Source organism: Ambystoma mexicanum, chromosome 8, assembly GCF_040938575.1.
Source record: "Ambystoma mexicanum isolate Mex_15411 chromosome 8, UKY_AmexF1_1, whole genome shotgun sequence".
Taxonomy (NCBI): Eukaryota; Metazoa; Chordata; class Amphibia; order Caudata; family Ambystomatidae; genus Ambystoma; species Ambystoma mexicanum.
Window position 1 is genome coordinate 632,588,226 of NC_090929.1, and position 24,890 is coordinate 632,613,115.

The following is a 24,890-nucleotide window of genomic DNA, read 5'->3' on the forward strand; positions in this document are numbered from 1 at the left end:
TTAGGGAAATTCAGGATATGGTGTGGGATCTGGTGTTCTTTTCTTAGGGTGTTCCAGATCTGATCATCTTACTTCTTTATCCAGGTTTTGACTTCCTAAGAGGGTGCACGTACCCTCCCCTTGTGGCTCACAACCTGATTCCCTTTGTTCATCTGAAATTGCTCTACCCCAACTGGTGTGACTATCACCCTCCTCTTCTCTATCTAAATTTAATCTGCTCAAATACAGTGTTCTGCGTTCGTCACTGAACCTGTTTTCTTCCTCATCCCCTGGTTTAGGTATCGAATACCGTTTGCTGCTCCATTGAGTCCCATACTAGCTGTTCTGCCTCATCAGCTGTTATATCTTATCAAGCCTCTCTCCAATACTTTTCGGCAACATATCTTTCCTCTTCTTGTAATACATTAGGTATTCCTTGAGTCATTTCTCTCCTTGGGAAAACTTCACTTACCGTTTCCCATTGCCCCTGTATTTCGTCATTTGGTCTTATTTGTTCTTTAAGAACAAGACTGGTGTCAAGATCCTGCCACCTTCTATTCTGTTTAATTTCTTCTTCCACTTCCCTTTGTTTTCTCGCATCCCTTCTTTCCGTCTCTTTTTCTTGTCTTTGTTCTTCCCGTCTTACTTCTTGTCTTCGTTCTTCTTTTTCTTTCCTTCTCTGTAATCTTTCTTCCTTCCTTCACTCTTTGTGCCTCTACTTCTCTCTTCCTTTCTTTCCTATCCCTTTCTTCGTTCTTCCGGCTGTCATACTTCCTTTGTTACTCTGCCTGCTTTTCATCCTTCTCTTCTTCTTCTCCATATATCTGTTCCTGTTGTTCCCTGCTTTTCCTTCCTTGCCTGTTGTCCGTCTGCTGCTTTTCTCATTCCCTATCCTTCTTTTCTTGCTTGTCTTTGTCATCCTTCTGCCTAACTTCCTCGACACTTTTCCCATCTAACTTGAGTAATATCTGTCCTCCCATGCATTCGTTCTGTACAAGCGTTACCTCGTCAGACCTGTCATTCTCTCCTTTCCATCTCTTAATTTCTCTGTCTATATCTGTTGATGTATTCAATCGCTCACCTTGTTCCTCTTTGACTCACATAATCCTACACGCATCTTCCTTCCGTTTGCTCTCTTCTAGGCTTTCATCTCTACTATCAGTGGGAGGTGCAGATGTCGGGTTACTATACCCCGCCTCTGCTTTCAATTCTTTAAAGGATGAAATCCTGTCTCTTCTACATCTACATTCTTAGTTTCAGGCAGAGTAAGTGGAGCTGAGGGCTCGATGCCCTCCCATTTATGCTGATTAAGCATCCACCCCTCCTGTGGTTGTGGTCCCCTTTCTCCTCTTGATACATTTTCCAAAGTTCTAAAACTGGCAGTCTTTTTTCTAATTTCTTTCCTGCGCACATATGTGGTCATGTGTTGTAATACTGCCTTTGACTATGATCCCCCTTGTGGACATGGCATGAACATTTTATCAGCTGTGCCCTTTACCCACTCTGCACTGTACTGTTTATGCTTGGGCGCTTGTTGTGGTGATAAAATAGGTGCATAAGAGGATTGTCCTCCATAATGACAAGTCTCAATTAACTGTCGATACTTACCGGGTTGTTACCTTATTTATATTTAATAAATCTCAAAGCTTATTGCTCAACACTTTTAATCTTAAAAACAGTAAATGTGAGCAAGCACCATCAATCGCGGCCCAATCCTCTTTTTTCTCAAGAACCTATTTGTCTTCTGACTGGCCTTATCTGTCTTTTACTTGGCGCCAATCGTTTACTACACTCAACTCAACACAATGTCACTTCCAACCTTCACAGCTTGTCACTTCTCAAAACTTCACACAACGAATAAAACTCAAAATAATTACACAATACACATTAATAACTTTTGTGATCACCTTCCCTTTACCCTATAATCATTTATAGTAAGAGGTATTCTTTCTTGACCTCCAATTATATTACCCCGTACAGAGTTTGAGACGTCACCTTACACGGTCCTGACCGTGTGTATTCTCTCTCTTAATATTCCGACTGGAATTTGAGACGTCTTCTTCTATCTCTCTTGAAATAGGATTACCTAGGCATTCCTTTATCCACACAAACATCCCGTTACCCAAAAATATCACAATCCCTCCCCTTTATATTGCCATTTGCCTTACTCTACTTACATCTGTTTAATAAACTGGAGGCCTTCGGTATCGACTCTTCCTCCTATCCGATCACTTTGCCTTCGGTCAACGGAGCACCCGTGGAAACCAAGCAGGGATTTCTTCAAAGAGGGACCTGTCCATGTCTCGATTCTTCTTGCAAGTTTATTTCTATGGGCCGCTCTCCAAAGGAAACTCCACGATCTTCCAGCTAATAGCAGAGGATGCCTGATCATCTGAAACTCTCAAGTCAAACTAGTTTAGATCTGAAACCATCTGTACTGCCACCACATGAGCTTTTGGCCCTTGGAATGTGCATTTATGGCTGGATGGGATTACATCAGAATAATTCTGAGTCCAATTAACCAAACAAACTCAAGAAGATGGCAAGTTGCTGTTTTATTAACAATTATCTAAAACAGGGGAGTGTACAACAAACATCAATGGATGTACGCTCATTCTCTCAGCGGTTTCTTCAAAAAATACAATTATATACTTCTTTATGTATCACAGTGACGTCATACTACGTGGCAATAGTGAAAAACCTATTAAGGGTTGGGATTGGTTAAGGGACACATCTAGATACACTATCATATAGGGACTCAGTTTGTTGTTGGCTGTCCGATATCAGGTGGACAACTTATGCCTACCTCTTCATACGTGTCATTTACGAAAAATCTTTTATAGTGTTTCATTAGTTTCTTATTTATAAGGTCCTTCATTCTACCGACTAATACAATTGGTTTGGCACACTTGTGCCATGTCTGGAACATTTGGTTCAATTAGCAGCTCGTAAACCAAGACCCAGATGCGAGTAGGTAGGGAATGAGGCTGCCCTACCACCCAATTAGCCCAGCATCTCTCAACACCCATGCCTTCTACCATGAAATTCTCTTTGTACTTTGCCTTGCAGATTATTCTCTTTCTGGGAATGTAATGGGAGTGAGGACATTCACTATTGTATCTGGAAATTCAAGTTCAAGCCCTATTTCCATCCATGACTCACGTGACAAGAGACCACAATTCTGCTCATTCTACACTCTTTTAAATGTTTTAAAAGAATTAAGACTTGGCATCTCTTGTGTTCTTTCTTGCACCTTAACGTGAGAGTATTCATCCTGCGCACACACGTTCTTCTTCAGAGTAGATAGCTGACCTCGACTTCTCAGTTCTTGACTTCAGGCCAGACAGCCTCTCAACGCAATTTCACTACCCGGCTATACTGCAACACAGTTTTTTATTCTTTTTAAATAATTCTTTGGCTTACTTTTTCATGATACCAATGTCCAGTTTCTATACAATGGCGGCTCTGCCTGATTTCTGTTTACTAATTACAGCTAGCCTATACGATGACTTGATCTATCTTGCGTTTCAGCGTCTGTACATTCTTCATGCTTCTGAATTCTGCAGATGAATATACGAAAGGGAAAGCCCAAAACAAAGCACAGGACTAAGGGCTATCATAAACGAGAAAACACAAGGGGGGTGGTCCTGGCTGACGTAGTCAAAGCTAATTGCAGATGATTGGACTGCAAATAAAATTTGCTATATCTACTCCTTTGTTAAAATACTCATTGATATGAATACAAAGGAACAGTGGGAAAGTACCAAGGAGTAAGGATATATACCACAAACACTTAGTTAGTATAAGACTGGGAGTGTTTTTTATTTACTCTCCTCCGTCAAGGATTCATTTATAAACCAAACATAGGATGCAGTACAATTTTAAAGCAAACAAAAGTTACCTGGACCTATGAATGGTACAAGCATTGCATTGTATAATGTTTTCATTACATATTGTTTCTTCACATATTTAGACATGTACAAAGCAAAAACATATTGATACCAAGCTCAACAAAACATATAGCAAATTTTATTTGCAGTCCAATCATCTGCAATTAGCTTTGACTACGTCAGCCAGGACCACCCCCCTTGTGTTTTCTCTGAATTCTGCAGAGCTTTTTACTGTGTAATCTTATTCCTTTATATTTGAGAGTTCACTTGATTCTTTACTTCATCCTTTCTCCTCTAGGATCCATACAAAATCTTCATTCAGTATCTCTGGACGTCATGCATACTTTCTTGTGACATCAGTTCATTTTCTTAGCTCTTCCTCATATTCCTTCAGGGAGCACCTCCTGTACGCTGTTGTCAACTCGAGGGTACATTCAATATGGTAATCTTAATGGATAGTATCTTCTATATGCTCGCTTTATTATTGGTACAATAGCTGAGGTTAGACAAAGCATGGTCTCATGGCTCCAATACAGGGGATGTAGGGGGAACTACCTCCTACAAATGTGTTTGTCTGCTCCTCTACAGTAGGCATTTCTACTCTCTACAAATTCCTTGACCAGAGCTGTGTTTTATTTTCTCCATGACATTTCTTTGCTCAGAGCTTCATCTTTTTCTCCACTTCCTCTGTGACCAGGGCTTCCACCATTAATCTCTCCTCTCCCTCTTTGGCCACAGCTTTGGTCTTTTCACTTTCCACTTTGTGCTTAGTAAAAGCCTCTGCCTTTATTTTTGGGGCTTTTTCTGGGCCCAGACTTCACTTGTTCACAGCCCACATCTATCATCTTTCTTTTGTCAGGATAAGGTTCCCCATTCACCCACTTCTCCTCTGACTGTTCACTGGCCACAGCCTCTGCCTGTTTGTAGGCCACATCTTCTGTCTTTGTTCCTTGGGGATAATATGCCTTGCTCTTGAGGTAAACTACCCAGCTCACCTTCATCTGCTCCTCTTAGGTGTTCTCCTCTCATACCTTCACCCACTTTTCCAGTTTTTTTCTTTCACCCCACCTTCCTCAATTGCCTGTTTTTTTCTCTTTTATACCTCCTTCCTTCACTTTCCATATGTTATCATTTTCCCATCCTTGCTTTCTTATACCCCTACCTCTCTGCAGGCTGTGGGCTTTTTCTTTATCTCCATCTTCCTCCACTCTCTGGATTTTCTTGTTCCCTCAAATTCCCCTGCTCTCTGAGTTTTCTTATTCACTCCACCTGCCTATATTCTCCAGGTTTTACAATCTGCCCCAACCTCTCCCTTTCGGTCACCTCCTTCTTCTCCTACAGTTTTAAAGGTTTTTATATTGTGCACCACCAACTCTGCACACCAAAACACCCTTTCATTGCTGTCCCGAGATCGCCCTTCATATAGGGCTTTGACCCAACAACTTCCTCCTGAGAGTCTGGGATAGAAGTATTTAAATAGCTCAGCTGCCATTTTGAATGTCTTTGTTATGTGGAGATGCAGGGTTGCTACTATCTATACTCTTTGACTCTGGAGGGCTTCCCCTTTTTCAATCAAGTTTCTTCTTCAAATCAAGTTTGTCTACCGACTGTTCTCAGCAGATTTGTTTGTGTGCAATAACGTTCTTTTGTTGGACTGGGTTGCTTTTCTTATTGATTTCAATGGAATTGTTGGTTGAAGGAGAGTTGCTTTCTATTGGGGGTACAACTTTAGAAAAAATGTGTGTTTCCCTTTTCTCACATCTCTCTGTAGTGTTGGGGTCCTCTATCTGCCTGGATGCTGCGCATAGAAGTTTCTGGAGATTGTTGGAGTATATGGAGAGAGTGAGGTAAGGTGCTGGGTCTGAGAGGGTGATACCAATAGACTTGTGTTTGAGTCAGTGAGTGACTGTTTTGAAGGCTGAAAAAGGGGGTGATAGTAGTGAGAAAAGGCTGTGTTAGAGTGTGGTTGTGGGTGGGTGAGAGAGATAGAGGGAGAGGGACGCGAGACACAGGAGGACAGAGTCAGAGGTCGTGTTGGGAGAGGACAATCAGAAGGCAGTAAGAGAGAGATAGGGAGTGACTCCCTTCCTGCCTACTCCATCCCCTGCTGGTGTCACAGTTCCACTTCTTTTTTTGGTACATTACATCAAGTACTTCGCACACCTTCTTAAGTCACATATACAAACAGATTCTTCTGGACACACTAGTCTAGTGCCAAAATGGCTTCATTGGGTGAAGGTTGCACTCAGGTGTGCACTGGCCTATAGATTTCTCAGTAGGCCTCTGCACTCTGGGCCACTTTTGTGTGGTATTTCAAAAGTGTTCATAGGAGAAGAGTTGGGCTTACTGAAAAAGTGTAATAAGGGGCCACCTTTGAAAATTATTTTGCGGGCCTCTTTTGTTTCCCAGTCCACCCCTGGTTGAACTATGTAATCATTAAGTACAATGCCATACAATACAATTGTGTGTGGCTGCATGCATTCCAACATGCCCCATTCCAGTCAGGAAATGCGTGTACAGGCCTGTTTTGTTGGGACTAGTTCTGCTTTTTCCATTGTAAATCCAGGAATATAAGTCCCAACATTCAGAGATAGAAAGAGGAGTGGATGAAGATTTCCTGGTTAGAATGGGGCAAGCTGTCATGTATAGGGCATGCAGATAGCTTTTAAGCATGATTTGAAAAATGTGCAGTCCCACAAAAAGCTGAGCATGATGTTTTAAAAGCGGGTTTTCTTTGGTATTCAATGTACTCAAGCATATGTACCGATTCAGACTCGGAACTGCATTAACATAGTTCAAGGCGCAGAAGGGGCAGGACGAATATTGCCAGCACCTTCATACATTATATAATTAGCATTGGGCCTCATTCCGAGTCGGGCGGTAAGGGTTAACGGTCACCGGTAACGAGACCGGTGCCGTTAAACCCTTACCGCCCTATTCCGAGTTCCCTTTGCGGGTTGGAACTTAACACCTGCTTTTTGCAGGCGTTAAAAAACCAACCCGCAAAGGGACCTTGGAGCTAATTACGGCACCGTAATTTACGGTGCCGTAATTAGCACCTTCCCCATTCCCATTGAGCCCTATGGGGCAAAAATGGGAATGGGGAAGGGCAATGGTGGAAGGGGGAATTACCGACCCTGCCAACCTTGGAATGGGGCGGTAATTCTGCCATTCACCATGGCGGAGTCGGAATGATAACGGCGTCAACCAAGGCGCTAATAGCGCCTTGGTTAACGCCAGGGTCGGAATGAGGCCCATTGTCTCCATGTTATGTGATAGCTCTGTAGGTTGTGTGCTCTGAGGCACTGGCATGGCAATGCATCCCATCTGTGGCTCACCTGCCGTTTTGGCCCATTTGAGGATTGAGTCCACCTCGTTGCCTTTGATGGTGTTGCACTGGCCGTGCACAGTGGCAGCACTGACCCCAAGAGTGCCCATGTTGGTCTTCACCCCGCAGAGGAAGGCAGTGCCTGTGCCAGCGCTATCGGGTACTTGGTGATCAGTATTGTAGGTCTGTAGGGTGTAAAACGAAAAAAAAAAGATGTTACAGCACTGGATCAAATCACTGTTGCTTGGAAAGATGTTACAATGTTACAATGTTACAATGTTGCTTGGAAAGATGTTACAATGTTACAATGTTAATTTTCTAAGATGTTCTTGGCACCTATGTTGTATGTGGCTTTGCTCTATACATTTAGAATTGCTGATGAGTCTGTATGGGAACTGCTATCATATACTAACACCTAATTTTAATTAAATCTTTTAAAACTGAAAATGCTCTTCATATTTATTGCATAACTACCAATCGCAAAAACCGTGAAACTCCTTTGTAATTTGCAAACATTAATATGCCAGATTCTAGATTGCTGAGAGGTCAAAAATGTGAAAATGCTTAAATGGGGTTGTACAAGACCACACCTTAGCCCATAAGTGGGGCACTTGAAAAAATGGGAACCATGGCTAAATTCCTCTTTCAATTTGGGGAAACGACCTCCACAAACAAAACAGAGACCAAGAAGAGAATGAATGTCACTGGCCTGGCTCCATCACATGCTAGGCAATGGGTATTTCTTTGGCACACGATCCTTGGGATTCACTAGTCCCCATTTCCTGTTGGAAAACGGACCAAATATTAAGCCATGTATTGGTGCTTCGACTCATGACAGTCAATCGAGAGCAAACTAGGCCACTCAGTTTGTTTCTCAGGTGTGCAATGCATCGCCTCTCTGGTAGGGCCATTGCTTGGGCTAGATGAGAAACTATTTCCAACATGGATGCTATTTTGAAGTACTAAAACTGGGATAATGATGTAAAGTCCTTTCCAAATATCCTGCCACTGGTTTTCAACTACAAAAAAGGTTATCAAAACAGGTTCCAAGCCATTCTGACAGTATAGGATTATTTCCTTTGAATTCCAGTAGTGTGGACCGTTTCGGTTGCCGTGCTCCATGGCACCTCAGAAAGAGCCATAAATGCTTAGCCGTGACGACCCTTGACGTTCAGGATTAGAAGCCTTATGATGGAAGCCATTGGCTCTGGCGTTGTTAAGCATTTATTGCAGTTGGTGAGGAGGTGGGTTTTCAACATGGGTGCTATTTGTTACTTAGGGAGTAGGTGGGCTGTTCTTGAAAAGCATGGTCTTGCCATAGCTGTGGAGGAGGTTAACGGTATGGACTTCCCATTGTCAAGCAGTGGCAGGCAGCGGATATAACCTACATACTGGGTTTGGCTTGCATTTGTAGGGAGGATTTGAGGTTGGTGGGGATGGGTTTACCCATAATTATTTAGTCTGGGAGCCATGTATGGTGGTGGTGGTTTATATGGAAACATTTGTAAATCATGCTTAGGAGATTCAACGGGCAGGGCATGTCTTAAGGCAAGGAGTTGCTTTCTCAAAACAAGAGGTCCCTATCATGAGCTACCTTAACCCAGCTGATCAGATTCCCTACTTCTTGCAGAACCGATGCAAGGGGATGGTGGTTTTGTAGCTGCCTGTAAGGAATTCCTGCAGGCCAGTGTTTAGGTGGCCAAGGCTTAGTCTTCTGAATGTAACATGTTGGAGGAACAGAATATCTCCATTGGTAAAGTTGAATGCTCGGGTATTTGGTAGCACTAGTTATGGTGATTGTGGTTTTGTCCACTGAGATTGAGCTGCCAAGTTTGAAGCTTTTGAATCTGATGCTAGATACCATTGTTTTAGGCTAATGGAGCGCACCGATTAAGGAAAGATAGAAAACTCAGAGCACCAGGATGTGGATGATGGGGATGTTCGCCCACTTTTCAGTGCCAGCGTAGCAGGTTGACGTGTGAGAAGCAGTCTAGGGATGGGATATGAATGTTTGCCTTGGTGTAGTCAGCTATCACATTGGGGTTCCTTGTAGAAGTTGGGTGACATAGCTGGTAGTATGGGTAATTGTGGTACAAGGAAAAGTCCTGGAATTGGCTTTGCAGCTCCGTTTACACATGACATTTCTTGGGATTGTTTTTTGGGGGATGGAGTCGGAGCAGTTGAGCACTGTACGGGAAACCGCCTTTCAGGACTTCAGTAGATTTGGTCGTATTTTGAAGGGCAGTAATTTGTCCAGACGATGAGAATAGTGACCTGACCTTGGTAAAGAGAGGAAAGGAGTGGGTAGCGGCAACAGTGCTGATGCTTCAGGTCTATCTGGTATAACTACAGCCAAGTTTAAAGGTGTCGTCCTTCTCATCTACCTCAGATCACTGCATGTCGTAGCACGGCTACCTCTTTACTTAGTAATTATCAATATCGTTGGCCGCGTTTTAATGTCGCCTCTCTTCATTCCTTGCTATGTTCAAGTTACCGGACCAACGTCCGTGCTCACTATGTATCTCCCTTGTTCCTTTTGGTTGGCTCCTTTGCAATGGGCCCTCCACGCCTCTCTCTGCTTCTCCGTCCTCCCCTTTGTCTTTCATCCTGCCCTTTCTGTCTCTGGGCCATCAAGTAGTGCAGCCCTCCTGGTCAGTCAAGTGCTGTTCCTGCTACACTGTTGTGGGTTTCTTAATGATGCCTCCGGTGACGAGATGTAATATGGGGTCTCAGATAGGGCCCAATTCATTGGGGAGTCCTTCCATTTTTATTGACAATGGTTTGGCGATGGAACGGGTAAAATGTTGATGACAACCTGCCACTTTCTAATGGTTCCACCAACTATAGTTCCCATGAAGTGCCTTTTATGGTGAAGATGAGCCCTTTAATTATTTGTTTGCTTTGACCACTGAATACCGCCGCTTGGATATGAGTTTAGAGTGGCCAGAATCTCGTCTTTTGTAGGTTAAAAGAGATTAACTGCCATACCATGACGCCTCCTTATTTGATGCCAACCACAAGTGCTGTTTCTATGAAACAGAGGATTCTGTTGGTTAGCAGGATTTTGTATATTTAGATTAGAAATCCTCACTTAACAGCCATGGATAGGGATGGTGCGGGTGGAGGAGTTTAGGCTTTTGATGAATATTGGATGCAGTGTCTCGAGGCACTCACAGTTTTGGCACAGGTGTGCGATAAAGCTGGTAGGTTTGGCTGTACTGCTGATGTTAACTTGGGCGGGAGACTGAGGTGTAGCATGAGCCCAAACCAGATATAATTAAAGTAGCTTCCATCAAGCAGGTTGAATGCATAGAAGCTCAGATGTATATTGTCCATGAGATTAGATCAACCCAAATCTCTGCAACAAAATGATACGATCTGCTAACAGATTCAACACTGAGGTCATTCACCAGGCTGACCCAAAAGATACTGCTGGGAGGCGGCAGCACACTGGAGATTATCACTCTGGCTGTGAAGGGAATTTTATTTATTTATTGGATATTTGTAAGGCGTCTATACAACAAATGGTGTTTGAAAGTACCACAAGACAAAAAAGGGGGGGGGGGTGAACAAGGGAGAAAGACAGAGGCGTTGCTAGGGGGAGGAAGGCTGAGGGAGCTATAGCCCCGGGTCTTTTGGTCAAAGCCTCGGATAGAAGTGCAGGTGCTACAACCAAAAGGCTAGCTAGCCCCAAGCTCCAACAGTCCCGACATTAGAATAGCCCCAGATCTTTCCCAGACGTAGCAACACCCTTGGAGAAAGATAATAGTAAATGGTCCTACTATTCCTTGTCACATTCGTATCATGCAAGTGCAGTAAGAAGAAGTCCAAGGGAGAGGGGGGGGTGGACGGGAGCGCCGGTCTGTATGAGATTCAAAGTGCTAGGGTGGGAAAGAAAGTGCACGGCAAAGAGGAGAAAGTGCAAGTGAAAGTGGGGGTGAATGGGTGGGGAGGGCCACAGGAGCTAGGCAAGTGCTAAGGCGAGGTCAGGAGGGAAAGTGCCAGGGATTGCATGAGGTGCAGGGAGTGAGGGTCCACATGCTTACTGCGAGAAGGGGGGTGGTGGACTGGGCGGGGGCTGGTGCCCTGTAGAACTCAGAGGGAACCAGGCAGCCAGTCACTGCAGAAGACAGGGGTGTTTGGAGGGGGAGAGGGAAGGAAGAAGAGAAAATAATGGTCTTGAGGAGCTTCCGGAATTTAAGGAGATCCGGCTCAAGCCTGAGAGGGCAGGAGGACCATTCTAGAAGGAGGCTCCTGCGGAGGCGAGAGATCTACCCTCCACTCTCTGCTTAGAGAAGTGTCTGCTCCATGGAGAGTTGGAGCTAGAAGCTCGAAGGGCTTTTGCTGGGATTTATGTAGGGATAGAGAGTTGGATGTAGCTGTATTCCAGCCACCAGAAATCCGTGTGGATGATGCAGAGGGCCTTGAACTTGATCCCAGCAGCAACTGGGAGCCAGTGGAGAGGATTTAGGGCTAGAGAGATGTAGTCCCTGGGCTTGAGGCCAAGGACAAGTCTTGCAGTCCTATTCTGGATTAGTTGAAGGGGGTGAAGGGAGGATAAAGGAAGATTAAGGAAGAGGCTGTTGCAGTCGTTCAGCCTAGAGAACTCCAGAGTTCTGGAGACATTGAGTTTCTGGGGGAAGGTGGGGAAAGGGAGAATGTCTCTGAGGAGGTGCAGCTGATAGTGGGCCTTCTTGGCAAGGTCTGCGATGTGAGGAGAGAAGGAGAGAGAGGAGTCAAAGATGTCACCAAGGATTTTTGCCTCACAAGAGGGTGAGTGGAGGGGACCCACAGAGGGAGGCCAGAGGGTGACAGGGAAGGAGCGAGCTTGGGTCCCAAAGAGAAGGATCTCAGTCTTACTGCCATTAAGGCAGAGATAATTGGCAGCACATCATGCCTGAATAGCATTCAGATAGTCAGGGATGAGAGAGGAGGAAGACAAGGTAGTAGAGGGAAGGTTGAAGGAGAGCTGCGTGTCGTCTGCATAACACTGGAAAAGGCAAGATCAGTTGGGCCAGAGGGGCAAGGTAGATGTTGAAGAGCCACAGTGAGAGGATAGAGCCTTGAGGGACGGCACATGTGGAGAGTGTGATAGGGGAGAGAAAAGGGTGCAGTTAAAACTGCAAAGGTCAGTCAAAGAGGAATGATGTCAACCAGTCCAGTGCCAGGCCTGTGCTGCCTAGGGTTTCAGGAGCCAATTTATCAAGGTGCCATGATTAACCGTGTTGAAGGCAGAGGATAGATAAAGAAGGATAGACCAGATGGAGAGTTGGAATCGAGATCAAGTCTTCACAGGTGTTCAGTAGAGCAGTTTCGTCCCTCTGCCTGCTCTGATGACTGGTGGTCATGGAGACAATCAACAGACTGTTGGATCAGTTGGGAGATGACCAGCTTCTCCAGGAGTTTACCCAGGAAGGGGGTAATGGAGATAGGGTGGTAGTTAGCCAGGTAGTAGGGGTCAGTAGAGGGCCTTTTGAGGAGAAGATGCACAAGGGAGTGCTTGAGGGGTAGCAGGAAGAAGCCAGTGGCAAAGGCGTGATTACAGAAATCGGCCAAGGCTGGCACAAGGGAGGCAATGTTGTCCTTGATAGTTCTGGAGGAGCAGGGGAGCACCTGTTTGGAGCAGACTTTCATAGAGACTTGTCTAGAGAACTCATCTGATGCTATGGGCGAGAAAGAATAGAGTAGGAGGGAAGGGAAGAGGACGGGCCACGGGGGGCCTGAGAGCTGGGGACGGAGGAGGGGGCAGTAGAGGAGAGTGAGGACAGGATGTCCTGAGTTTTGGTTAAGAAGCGGGAGGCCAATGAAGTACAAAGGGTCAGGGATGGCAGGGAAGAAGTGGATACTGCAATAGGATTGGCGAGTTCCTGGCAGATTTTAAACAGTTTGTAGTGCCATTAACAACTCAGGCAGATACTGGCTTGGATATGGACCCTCTTCTTCGAGCGAATGGAGAGTCTGTATTGCCTTTGGAGCGGACTATAGGCCAGTTTGTCAGAGGATGTGCCTGATGCCCACCACTTCGTCTCACCAACTCTGCACTTGTGTTGTGGAGAGGCTAGGTCGGAGTCATACCAGATGATGCACTTGGGGGCAGGCTTCATGTGTATCATCATGACAGGGGCATGGATGTCCAGGGTGTTGGGTGATCGAGAGGTGAATATTAGCAAGGGCAGAGACAGTGTGGGAGTCTGTGGCAGGAGTGGGTGGGGGAATGAACGTGGCGGCAAAATGAGCAACTGACACTCGCTTCATCAGTCGAATGATGGAGAAGGAGACTGGCAGTGCAGGCAGAGGCTTAGCGAGGGAACCTAAGTGTTCCAGGTGAGAGGACAGGGGAGCATGGTCAGACCAGTAGAGAGGTGTAGTGAGAGGGTTGGAGATGGGGATGTCTGCTGGGATGAGAGCATCCAAGGTATGTCCGGCTGAGTGCCTTAGCCCAGAGGGATGAATGGTGAGGGAAAGAAAGTCAACGAGAGAACGAGAGTGGTGTAGAGACATCAAGCCTACAGACGAGGCATTCGAAGGAAGTGTAAGTCTGGGTGGAAATGATAGTAGCAGGGACCAATTCAGGGAAGATCAAGGCCACTTTGCCTCCAGAACGGTTATTCCTAGGCTTAGAGAGGATCTTGTAGCCCTCAGCGAGGTGTGTGTCGACAGCAGCGACAGATCTGGCAGTGAACCACGCCTCAGTGAGAGCGAGAATGTCAAGGCCATATTCTTCAAGAAGGAGACAGATATCAGAGGAGTGTTTAACAGCAGAGCGAGAGTTGGGGTTAAGTAGGTGAGGCTAGGGGTGCTGTTGTGCATGGTCCAAGATGGCCGCTTAGAGCGTGAACTCCGTGCTGGGCATATTTTTCATTTTATTTAACAGCACTTGTGCCTTGCAGACTGCCTTGCCACTCAGCATCTTGTTGCATGAATCTTATATCTGCTCCCTGCCCGACTTGCAGCTTCTTCCGAACCGGCGACGGGAAGCTCCGCCGCACTCAACATCACCGTGGAGGACTCCTGTCTGCACCCACTGAGCGGTTGCAGGCCCGGCCCCCTCCTAGACACCAGAGGCCGAGGCGCCGGAAGCCTGCTTGGGGAAGGGGCGAGCTGCTTCATCTTCCTATGCATATTGCATGCCTTTCTTGGTGCGGTGCTGCCTGGGCCTGCTGATCGACGATTCTCCCTGGCGGTCCCCTGGAGGATTAGGAACAGGGCCGCACGCATCTACCACCAGCATCGCGGACCACTTGCACAACCCTGTGCCCATTGCCGACCCCGCTGCATACCCGATATGACAGGGCACCACATACCGGGCACGTCTGGCGCCGAGGCCCTCTGGATGCGGGCCTTGGTGTGTGGGCTGCTTAGCCCCCCGCCACATTGGTCCGAATCAACGCCTCGGGTGAGGCTCTTCGCCGAATCGGCCACCACCACAACAATATTGAAGTAAGTGGGCCGATAAATCTCTTAGGCGACTCTGCAGGGGGCTCACATACAAAAGATCTCATTGCATCCCTGGATGCGACTGCATTGTCGAGCCCATTACTCCCACGGCATTTCCCAGGGCATCACCCTATGAGCTGGCGCCTACATGGTCCACAGCGGATGAGCATGCACAAGCTTCTCCTCTCTCTCGAAACTACTTATGGATCCTTTGGTTCCACTGCGCGCCTCGTGCTACGACCTGTGCTCTCCCTCTGTGGGATCATCCACCACTAAACTCTCTTTGGTTTTGCCACTGGCGTTGAGACTTGACTGGCCTCTACCTGGATTCCACCTCCTCATTTGTTCTACACCTTCCCCTGCACCTTATTTGTAATATATACCTTCGCCTTCACAATTACCTCAACTGCCCTGCCGCCTGTCTGGGGCGTGGACTGGGGGAGTCCTGACCGCCCCAAGTCGCACGGTGGCCTTCAACACACTTCGATCACTGTGCCTACATGGGAGGACATAACCCATTTCTAATACAGCTCTTGTGGATCGAGGGGGTCGTATAGCCCCCAGACCCGGTTACCACCTCCTTGGACGGTGCCACTCATCCTGCTCAGTAGTCCCCCAGTAACCAGGGACCTCCTAACTCCCTCACATTGGCAGCTAGCCTGCAGGGCCAGGAACAACACTGGAGGAGTGCTTCCCGACGGTCGCCCTCACAGACAGCATGCCTGGAAAAAACAATGGGCAACAGGGCACGATCCAAATGTTTGCAAAGGCCACACCGAAGCTGGTGGAGACCCGCCCTGAACCCACAATGGACACGGCACTGGCCCCAGATGGCCAGGACTCTACAAGAATGCTCGAATACATGATAGAGGGGTTCACCACTCCAAGCTGGAGGACATGAGTTGGACAATCTGCTCGATTAAGGCACATATAGAGAAGACCAATGGCCGGGTTACTGAGGTTGAGAATAGGGTGGGAACCGTAGAGGACGACATTGCATCCCTTCGCGCCAAGGTGAGCACCCTGTCTAGCAGGGTCCAGGAGGTCAGTAGGAAGAATGATGACCTCGAATCACACTGCCGGCACAACAATATTCGCATTATTGGTATCCCAGAAAACAACATCGAAGGTCCTATGGAAGAGTATGTGGAACAAATCCTCTTAACCTTGTTGGACTCGCCCAAGTTGTCCCCGCAATTTGATGTTGAGAGAGCCCATCGGGCCCTCACCGCCAAACCTAAGCCCGGAGCCCCTGCCCGTCCAATCATTGCGAGGGTGCTCAACTACCGCGACAGGGACGCCTTGCTGCCCGCTGCGAGAGCCAAAGGTGAACTACACTTGGGATCCTCCAGAATCCACCTCTACCCAGACCTATCTTCCGCCGTCCAGCAGGAACGCAAACCGTTCTTATCAGTAAAGAAGTAGCTGCGCCATCTAGGGGTGAAATATTCCATGCTTTACCATACCAGACTCAGGGTCGAACACGCAAACAGGATTCACTTTTTCACCATTCCTGAAGAGCCGACCAGATTCATAGAGGAACACTTCCATGGTTGACCTCACCACTATGAATAGCTGATTCTACACTCTTGTCTTGAGGTCTCCGCCCGTCTGCTTACAACTAATGTCCTGGCCGCATGAGGCCTACCACACGCATCTTCCCCTCTTGGCTAGGTCCCGCTGCAGCGGTTGCCACTATGTGGTCGGCCGTTGGATTGTTTACTATGTTTGCGGCTCCCCTTTCTGGTGGCCCAGCCTCGAGGAACCAACGCCTCGTATTCTTTGGTGGTATGACCGTCCCGGACGGAGACTGTACCCCCTTGTTTGGTACCATATTTTTTGCAACAGAGGACTATCCCAACGTCCATGTGCTGCAATGACCTTGTCACTATCCCAGCACGTGCATGCTCATGTCTGACTGGCGCTAAGGCCCCCAGGCAAAGTTGCCAAGGTTCTAAGTTGGTTTATTCCAGGGATGGGCTTCATTCTTCCGATTGGGTGAGGGATGTGGGTGGGGTTGGGCGAATTGGATATCGATCTTTGGGTTGGGGGCGGGGAACTGTTATGGACCGCAAGTGGAGGCGCTACGCGAAGCATCATTTGTTGTCCGCCACGTTGTTGTGGTGTTGGACCTTGTTGAGGGTTGTTGAATTGGAGTGTGATACAAGAAAATGCTTGGCTACTACGGGGGGGTGTGGGTCTATATCACTTCACTTACTCTAACTGGACAGACTCTTTTCAAATCAACCAGTAATGACACAGGGTATGTCGCTCCACCGTTGCATGGAACTTCTGATCTTAAACATCTCTAATGGCTGATGATGTACTGACCTTCTTGAGCTGGAATCTGAGGGGACTGGGAATTCGCAAAAAAATGCTTTCTGTCCAATTGCACGTAGAACGTCACGGGCTAAGGTTCTTTTTTTACAGGAAACGCACGCCAGGTGACAGGGGTGCTTAGGCTTTGCGAAGTCATGGGGAACCCAGAGATTCTATATGAACTATTCCACTCAGAACAGGGGTGTTATGATTTTGATCCATAAAAGCATTAAGTTTCACCTCATCTCCACCTGCATAGATCCCTTGGGGCGATATGTCCTGCTGCATGGTAACCTGAACGGCAAAGAGATTATACTCCTCAATGTGTACGGACCAAATATCGACGACCCCGAGTTCTACACTCATCTCATTACACTACTAGTTGGATTCCCCCTGATCCCCATCCTTTGGGGTGGCAACCTCAATACGATTCTGGACACAAACTGGGATAGGTCAGGCACCAGGCCACGCCAACTCTCCAGAGCGACCAAGATCTTCCTAGAATCCCTGTCACAACTGGAGCTAACAGACGCGTGGAGAGTAATACATCCCGATGCCCGGTCCTTCTCTTTTTACTCTTCCATCCATAACTACCACTCCAGGATAGACAGGTGGATCACCTCAGATACGCTACTCAGACACGTCAAGCAAATGCTAATTCTCCCTAGGACTCACTCCGATCACTCCCCTGTGACCATTTCCCTGTCCTGGGGCTCGATACACACTACATCCCGCTCCTGGAAATTGAAACCTCAAGCGTTGCTAGACGTGGCCTTCCGGACCGACATAGAGGAGGCTATTGACGAATACTTTACATTGAACTTAGGGTCTGTCCTCACACAAGCGACTCTATGCAAGTCATTTAAGGCCTACGTTAGGTGAGTGGATATTTCCAAAGAGTCTGGGATCCTCAAGTCTATCCGAAGGGACATCTCATCAAGCAAATCTACTCTCTCTTCCCTAGAGGCCCAATATGCCTTACATCATTCACCAACCACTCTAGCCAGTATCGGGACAGAACTGGAGACCTTCCGCTCTCATGTTGAAAGAGAGAGAAAGTTCATAAACACCCCTGGGCTGGCGAGGCGATATGGTGAGGGCGAACGCCCAGGCCGCCTACTAGCCAGACTCCTTCGGCAGGAGGTGGGCTCGCTGCACATTCCTGCGATTGAAAAAGCGGATGGCTCCCTAGCTACTCAGTTACCGGACATCAACGACCAGTTCCGTTCATTCTACTTAGCCCTATACACAAACACTGACACCCTTTCCGAGGCTACCATGGATGCATATCTCGATGCCCTCCCTCTCTGTTCTTTCCAAAGACACTAGCACTGCCCTGGATTCCCCTATCACACCAGAAGAAATATCCAAAGCCATCAACTCACTGGCAGAGGGCAAAAGCCCGGGCTCTGACGGTTTCCCCATTGAGTTCTATAAACAATTCAAATCTCGATTAGTCCCCCATCTCTCAGCGCTATGGGATGAATCCTGTATATCTGGCACACTCCCACCCACCCTTCGGGAGGCCGTTGTAACCATATTACTTAAACCTGGTAAGTCTCCTACCCAATGCAGATCGTATCGTCCTCTTTCACATCCGCAATGTCTTTGAACAGGACCACTTTGTTGAGTGGGAGGATCTAACAGAAAAAAACCTTCAGTGTAGATCTCCTGTTTGGCTCCAGCACTCGGCCCTTCATCAGATCCTTAAAATGAGATACCCTAGCTTCCCTGTCATACCCCCTGATAACCCAATCCTATCTGAAATAATGGATACCATGAATACTAAGGGGAAAATCTCCAGATTATATTCCTTACTACAGTCTGTGACCTCCCCCACATTTGAAGCACTGAAACTATCTTGGGCTGGGGATCTGGAGCTAGAAATGACTGTGTAATCAAATAGGTACACAGGATCCTATTTACATGTACCACATCTTACTCCACCAATAGGAACATAGATTATATTATAAAAGAAGGATAAGATGGTAAACTTTCTCTACTTCCACCCCTCCTTCTCCCCCAACAATTAGACACCTCTGACAGATTCTCTGGCACTATAGGTCTTGACAACATAGACTGCGTGCAACATTCCAAATTTCAAAAAACATTTTTGTTTAATACAGAATATTTAAATTAAAACATAAGATACTACCCACACCTAACACGGTGTACAAAACTACCACTAAAACCTACAAAATCTAAAAAGCTAAATTACAAATAAACCACTTACAAATGGACACAGACGAAATCACATATCACAGTACATAGGAAAAACCTAAATGTGTCACTAAAACAACATATAATCCCAACATGTTTCTGTTCTTTAAAGCCCCTTTCGGGCGAACATTCTTCAGGGGAACCTTTAAAACATCCACTATTCTTCTCAACACCGTGTTGAATGGGTAGTTTCAGGCAACCAGCCTGCAAAGAAGAGAAACAGAGGAAACTAATCAGATCCCCAGGGGAGGGGGTATTACCAAATGTAAAAGTGGAGTTGACTCAGTCAAGAGAACAATTCCACAAAAAGGTTTAAAAATTAAACCAATTAGATTTACCTTAATGTGGTGAATCTTCAACGCACGTCTGTAAATGACAGATAGGCTAATTTTTCTTTCATGAAAAACCAAGATACTTCAAAAGGCGTCTCAATCCGCCGAAAATATATCGTCACACCTAGAAAGGACACATCACACTACCAATGAGCCACAGATCACTACAGGACAACAGTCATGAATTGTTCAGGATATATTAAATAAAAATTACCTTCACGCAAGTGAAGCCACCCACAACGTGGGGCAAGGGGAGGAAATCCCTTGTAATGACAACCAAGTCTGCAGATGATTACAAAAGAGGACGCATAACCAATCTGTAATACAAGAAGGGCGGTCACCAACCATCTCAAAGAGCATTAAAATGCACCGATACACCACGGCTCTGAAATGTGTAAAAAAAGGGAAGAAAAGAAACCATTTCAAGCCCAGCCTAGGTCGTGCATTAGAGCTCATGCTTCCAAACAGTGGTGTCATGCACCAGCGGTCTTCACAGCCATTAAATGTGTAAAAACATGCTGAACGTGACCAAGTAGTGAGAGATAGTACACAACACCTCAACGTTCAGTAAATAAAAAACTGCAGAAAAGGGATAATAGCCACCAACATCACTAAAAGTAATGTAGCTACTAAAGTTCAAGAACAACATGCTCACCTCTAGATTAGGAGAAACAAACTCCTCGCTAATGACTCGCGGGGTTTGAAAGAAGACCGTGCAGCACCAGCATGTGTTTTCACCAAGTGCAGCCAAACGCTCACCACTTCCTAGTAAACACTAAAAAAGGACTATACTTTTCAATTAAATACTAGCCGGCAAGAAAATACAGCCGCCATCTTTTACATGCAATCTTCCTAGTGAACACTAAGGAAGGACTACACTCTTCAGTTAGGTACTAGCCGATAGGAAAAAACTAGCGGCCATCTTTGCATCAAACCACCCAACAACAAAGGGAAGCAGTGTTGAGAAGAAAGTGCACTGGAGGGCGCAAAACCATTCAAAAGAAATCGACACAGCATTGCAAAAATCAAGCAACAGACATATGCACATTTTTGCAAATATATATGGCACAAAATAAGGAAAATTCAAAAAAATTCAAAACACAGCCAAAATTGCAAACAATAGTCAGATAACAGAAAACATTTATGTTTGGCTGATCAGATGCCAATCAATACTCTCATTGAGCCCCAGAACATTACTTTGCAATTTAAAAATAATTTTTTGTTCCAGGTTCAATAATTTCTGGTCTGTCTCGGCTTTCCTATGGCCATGCACCTTTTTCAAAATAAACCACGTAAAGTCATTGCAGCCATGTTTCATATCAAGAAAATGTTTCACTAAAGGAGCTGCAATCACTTGATTTCTGATGCAGCTCCGATGTTCCACCATACGGACTTTACATTGTCTGTTAGTCTTGCCTACATAATATAGGCCACAGGGGCATGTGATTAAATACACAACATTGGATGTGTTACAGTTGGTCATTTCATTACACACGCATTTCAGATTAGGTAAAATTTGTATATATCGAATCTCTTTAGTTTGGGCACACATACTACATTTACCGCAAGGAAAATGCCCTTTTATTTCCGGTAAACCCCATAACCTGGTTTGTCTCACCAGTGGTGTACCTTTCTCAGTTACATCATTCCTGATCAAAATGTTCCTTAGGTTTTGACTTTTTCTAAAGGCCACCAAAGGGGGCAAGGCTTCTTTTCCTCTGTATACCTTTTTCCAAGTTTTCATCACAATAGATTTAATTTTGTACGGTAAATTTGAAAAAGTATTAACAAAAACAGTACCAATCTTTCTCTTTATTTTCACATTTTCCTCCAAAAGAGCCTCCCGATTATTATTGTATGCTCTTTTTGAAGCAGTCTTAATCACTCTAGGTGGATAGCCTTTGTTTCGCAGTTTCTGAGTAAGTGCGTCCGCACTTAGACGGAAATCCTCTTTTCTACTGCTATTCCTTTTTAACCTTAAAAACTGCCCAAAAGGTAAGTTGTTTTTCAAATGCTTAGCATGATGGCTGTTAAAGTGCAGAAAATAATTCTTGTCAGTAGTCTTTGTGTAGGGCTTCACTTTTAACACTCCATTCCCATGAAAGATGGTAATATCCAGAAAATGAGTCTCAAAGTCACCTATGGATCCCGTAAATTTCAGAAAGATTCTGTTGGTTCAACCAGGTCATAAAGCATTCAGCTTCTTCTCTCGTGCCATCCCATTCAATTAGTATATCGTCTATATACCTCAGCCACTTCCTCAACTGATGGATATAAGGATTAGTGGCTGGGTATATCACAATTTTTTCAAAATATTCAACATAGAGGTTGGCTAAATTAGGGGCCATGGCTGCACCCATGGCAGTGCCCTCTATCTGTTGGAAAAAAGTTCCTTGGAACTGGAAAAAGTTTTGGGTAAGGGCAAACTCAGTACACCACAAAATAAAGGCACTGCTCACAGGGTGTCCATCCTCTCTGCCCAGCAAAATGTCTTCAACAACCTCTAATGTCGCCCTTTGTGGTATCATAGTATAGAGGGATTGAATATCCAAACCTATCAATAAAGAATTGCCTTGAACAAAATCTATGTTCTCTATTTTATTGATGGCATCGGTAGTATCCCTCAAATAACTCTGCATTTTCATCACAAATGGGCGCAGATAAAAATCTGCGAACTTAGACAATGGTTCTAAAATGGAGTTGACCCCAGAGACTATGGGACGTCCGGGAGGGTCTACCAATCTCTTATGCACCTTAGGCAAAATATAGAACACAGGTACCCTGCCTTGTTCCCTTATTAGAAATTCAAATTCTTGTTTGCTAATCATCTCTGAGTCATATGCCAAAGTAACTTTTTCTTTTATGATCTTCATCAGCCGAGCAGTAGGGTCACAAGTAAGTTTCAAATAGATCACACTGTCAGAAAGAAGTCTCTCACATTCTTTAACATAATCACTGCGATTCATCAAGACAATAGCTCCCCCTTTATCTGCTTATCTGATAATGAGATTCTTATCTTTTGCAAGTTTTAGAACAGAATCTCTCTGGGGTTTACTAAAGTTCGAATTATGAGATTTCTCACAGGATTCTAACTTTAGAACTTCAGCCAACACTTGTCTTTCAAATACCGTGGATTCGGCGGTGTGGGAGTAGCTGGGTGCACAGAAGGTCAACGCATTACGCAGACCACTGCAGTTATTACTATTGTAACCCTCGTGTTCACTGAAATATTCATTAAGGCGTACTTTACGCATAAATGCAAAAAACTCAGTACGAAATTCAAAGGGATCATGGGTTTTGGTCATAACAAAGCTGAGGCCCCTGTTGAGAGTATTCTCTTCTTCACTTGAAAGTACATAGTTGGACAAGTTAATCATCACTGATTCCTTGTTCGGCTCCATGTCCTGACCTGGTTGTCCCAATCCCCTTGGTTGGGACCCTGCCCTAAAAAAGACATCCTTTGTCTTTGTCTGTTGCCCCTCTCTGGCCCCTTCCCCTGCCTCTGCCCGGGTTCGATTGAGCTACAGGTTCATTGTCTCCTGTGCTATCTTCACCTGAGCTATATGAAGTATCCCTAAAATGTACACGTCTATTGTTTTTCGGAATCTGAAATGTGTTACCAAAGTTATGGCCCTCTACAACATAAGGGAAGGCCTTTTCATGTGTAAAATTGGTGAGGTCTTTTTTCAACCTTTTGACCCTTTCTAGGGTAGTATCATTTTTAAAATCTACTAACCCTTTAAGGTGTTGTTCTAGTTTTACTTTGAACGTATCTAGATCAAGATCTTTTTTGAGTTCTTCTTCCAACTTTGTAATATCTATCTCTATTTTCTTTGACACTTCAGTAGCTGTATCTATGATTAGGACTAACCAGTCCCTCCCACATTTATTAGATATGTAACTCCATTTTAGTTTAAATTCCTTATTGTCTAAAAATAGGCGTGGCTCATTTCTCACTATGAGACCTTGAGGAAGGGCCTGATTTTTCAAATACTCAAGCATAATAGCTCCATGCAGTTTAGTACGAATAAGGCGTTTCCTTAATTGGACCGATTCGTCCCATTGATCATTGCTGTTAATATTGATCTCATTTTCACTGGTGCCAGCCAGCACTGATAATGTGTCTAACAATTTTTCACATGATCCTCGCTATATGCTAGGCACTTGTCTGAGGCTGTAGCCATGTTATATGGCTAGTAGTGTAGTGTCCTGGTGTGATACAATATCTCCTTATTCGCAACCTACGAGACCACAAGAGCCTCTGAAAGCATGTAATCAAATAGGTACACAGGATCCTATTTATATGTACCACATCTTACTTCACCAATAGGAACATAGATTATATTATAAAAGAAGGATAAGATGGTAAACTTTCTCTACTTCCACCCCTCCTTCTCCCCCAACGATTAGACACCTCTGACAGATTCTCCGGCACTACAGGTCTTGACAACATAGACTGCGTGCAACATTCCAAATTTCAAAAAACATTTTTGTTTAATAAAGAATATTTAAATTAAAACATAAGATACTACCCACACCTAACACAGTGTACAAAACTACCACTAAAACCTACAAAATCTAAAAAGCTAAATTACAAATAAACCACTTACAAATGGACACAGACGAAATCACATATCACAGTACATAGAAAAAACCTAAATGTGTCACTAAAACAACATATAATCCCAACATGTTTCTGTTCTTTAAAGCCCCTTTCGGGCGAACATTCTTCAGGGGAACCTTTAAAACATCCACTATTCTTCTCAACACCGTGTTGAATGGGTAGTTTCAGGCAACCAGCCTGCAAAGAAGAGAAACAGAGGAAACTAATCAGATCCCCAGGGGAGGGGGTATTACCAAATGTAAAAGTGGAGTTGACTCAGTCAAGAGAACAATTCCACAAAAAGGTTTAGAAATTAAACCAATTAGATTTATCTTAAAGTGGTGAATCTTCAACGCACGTCTGTAAATGACAGATAGGCTAATTCTTCTTCATTGAAAAACCAAGATACTTCAAAAGGCGTCTCAATCCGCCGAAAATATCGTCACACCTAGAAAGGACACATCACACTACCAATGAGCCACAGATCACTACAGGACAACAGTCATGAATTGTTCAGGATATATTAAATCAAAATTACCTTCACGCAAGTGAAGCCACCCACAACGTGGGGCAAGGGGAGGAAATCCCTAGTAATGACAACCAAGTCTGCAGATGATTACAAAAGAGGACGCAGAACCAATCTGTAATACAAGAAGGGCGGTCACCAACCATCTCAAAGAGCATTAAAATGCACTGATACACCACGGCTCCCAAATGTGTAAAAAAAGGGAAGAAAAGAAACCATTTCAAGCCCAGCCTAGGTCGTGCATTAGAGCTCATGC

The 24,890-nt window shown here is 45.2% G+C and overlaps 1 protein-coding gene across 1 annotated transcript in view; it reads right to left on the reverse strand.

Moving 5' to 3' along the window:
• Positions 1-24,890, reverse strand: part of LOC138473638 (alkaline phosphatase-like) — a 279,429-nt gene that overhangs the window by 137,658 nt on the left and 116,881 nt on the right. Inside the window, exon 4 of the mRNA XM_069612170.1 lies at positions 7,208-7,382. Within this exon, the coding sequence (XP_069468271.1) occupies positions 7,208-7,382 (175 nt within the window). The remainder of the gene's footprint in view (positions 1-7,207; positions 7,383-24,890) is intronic.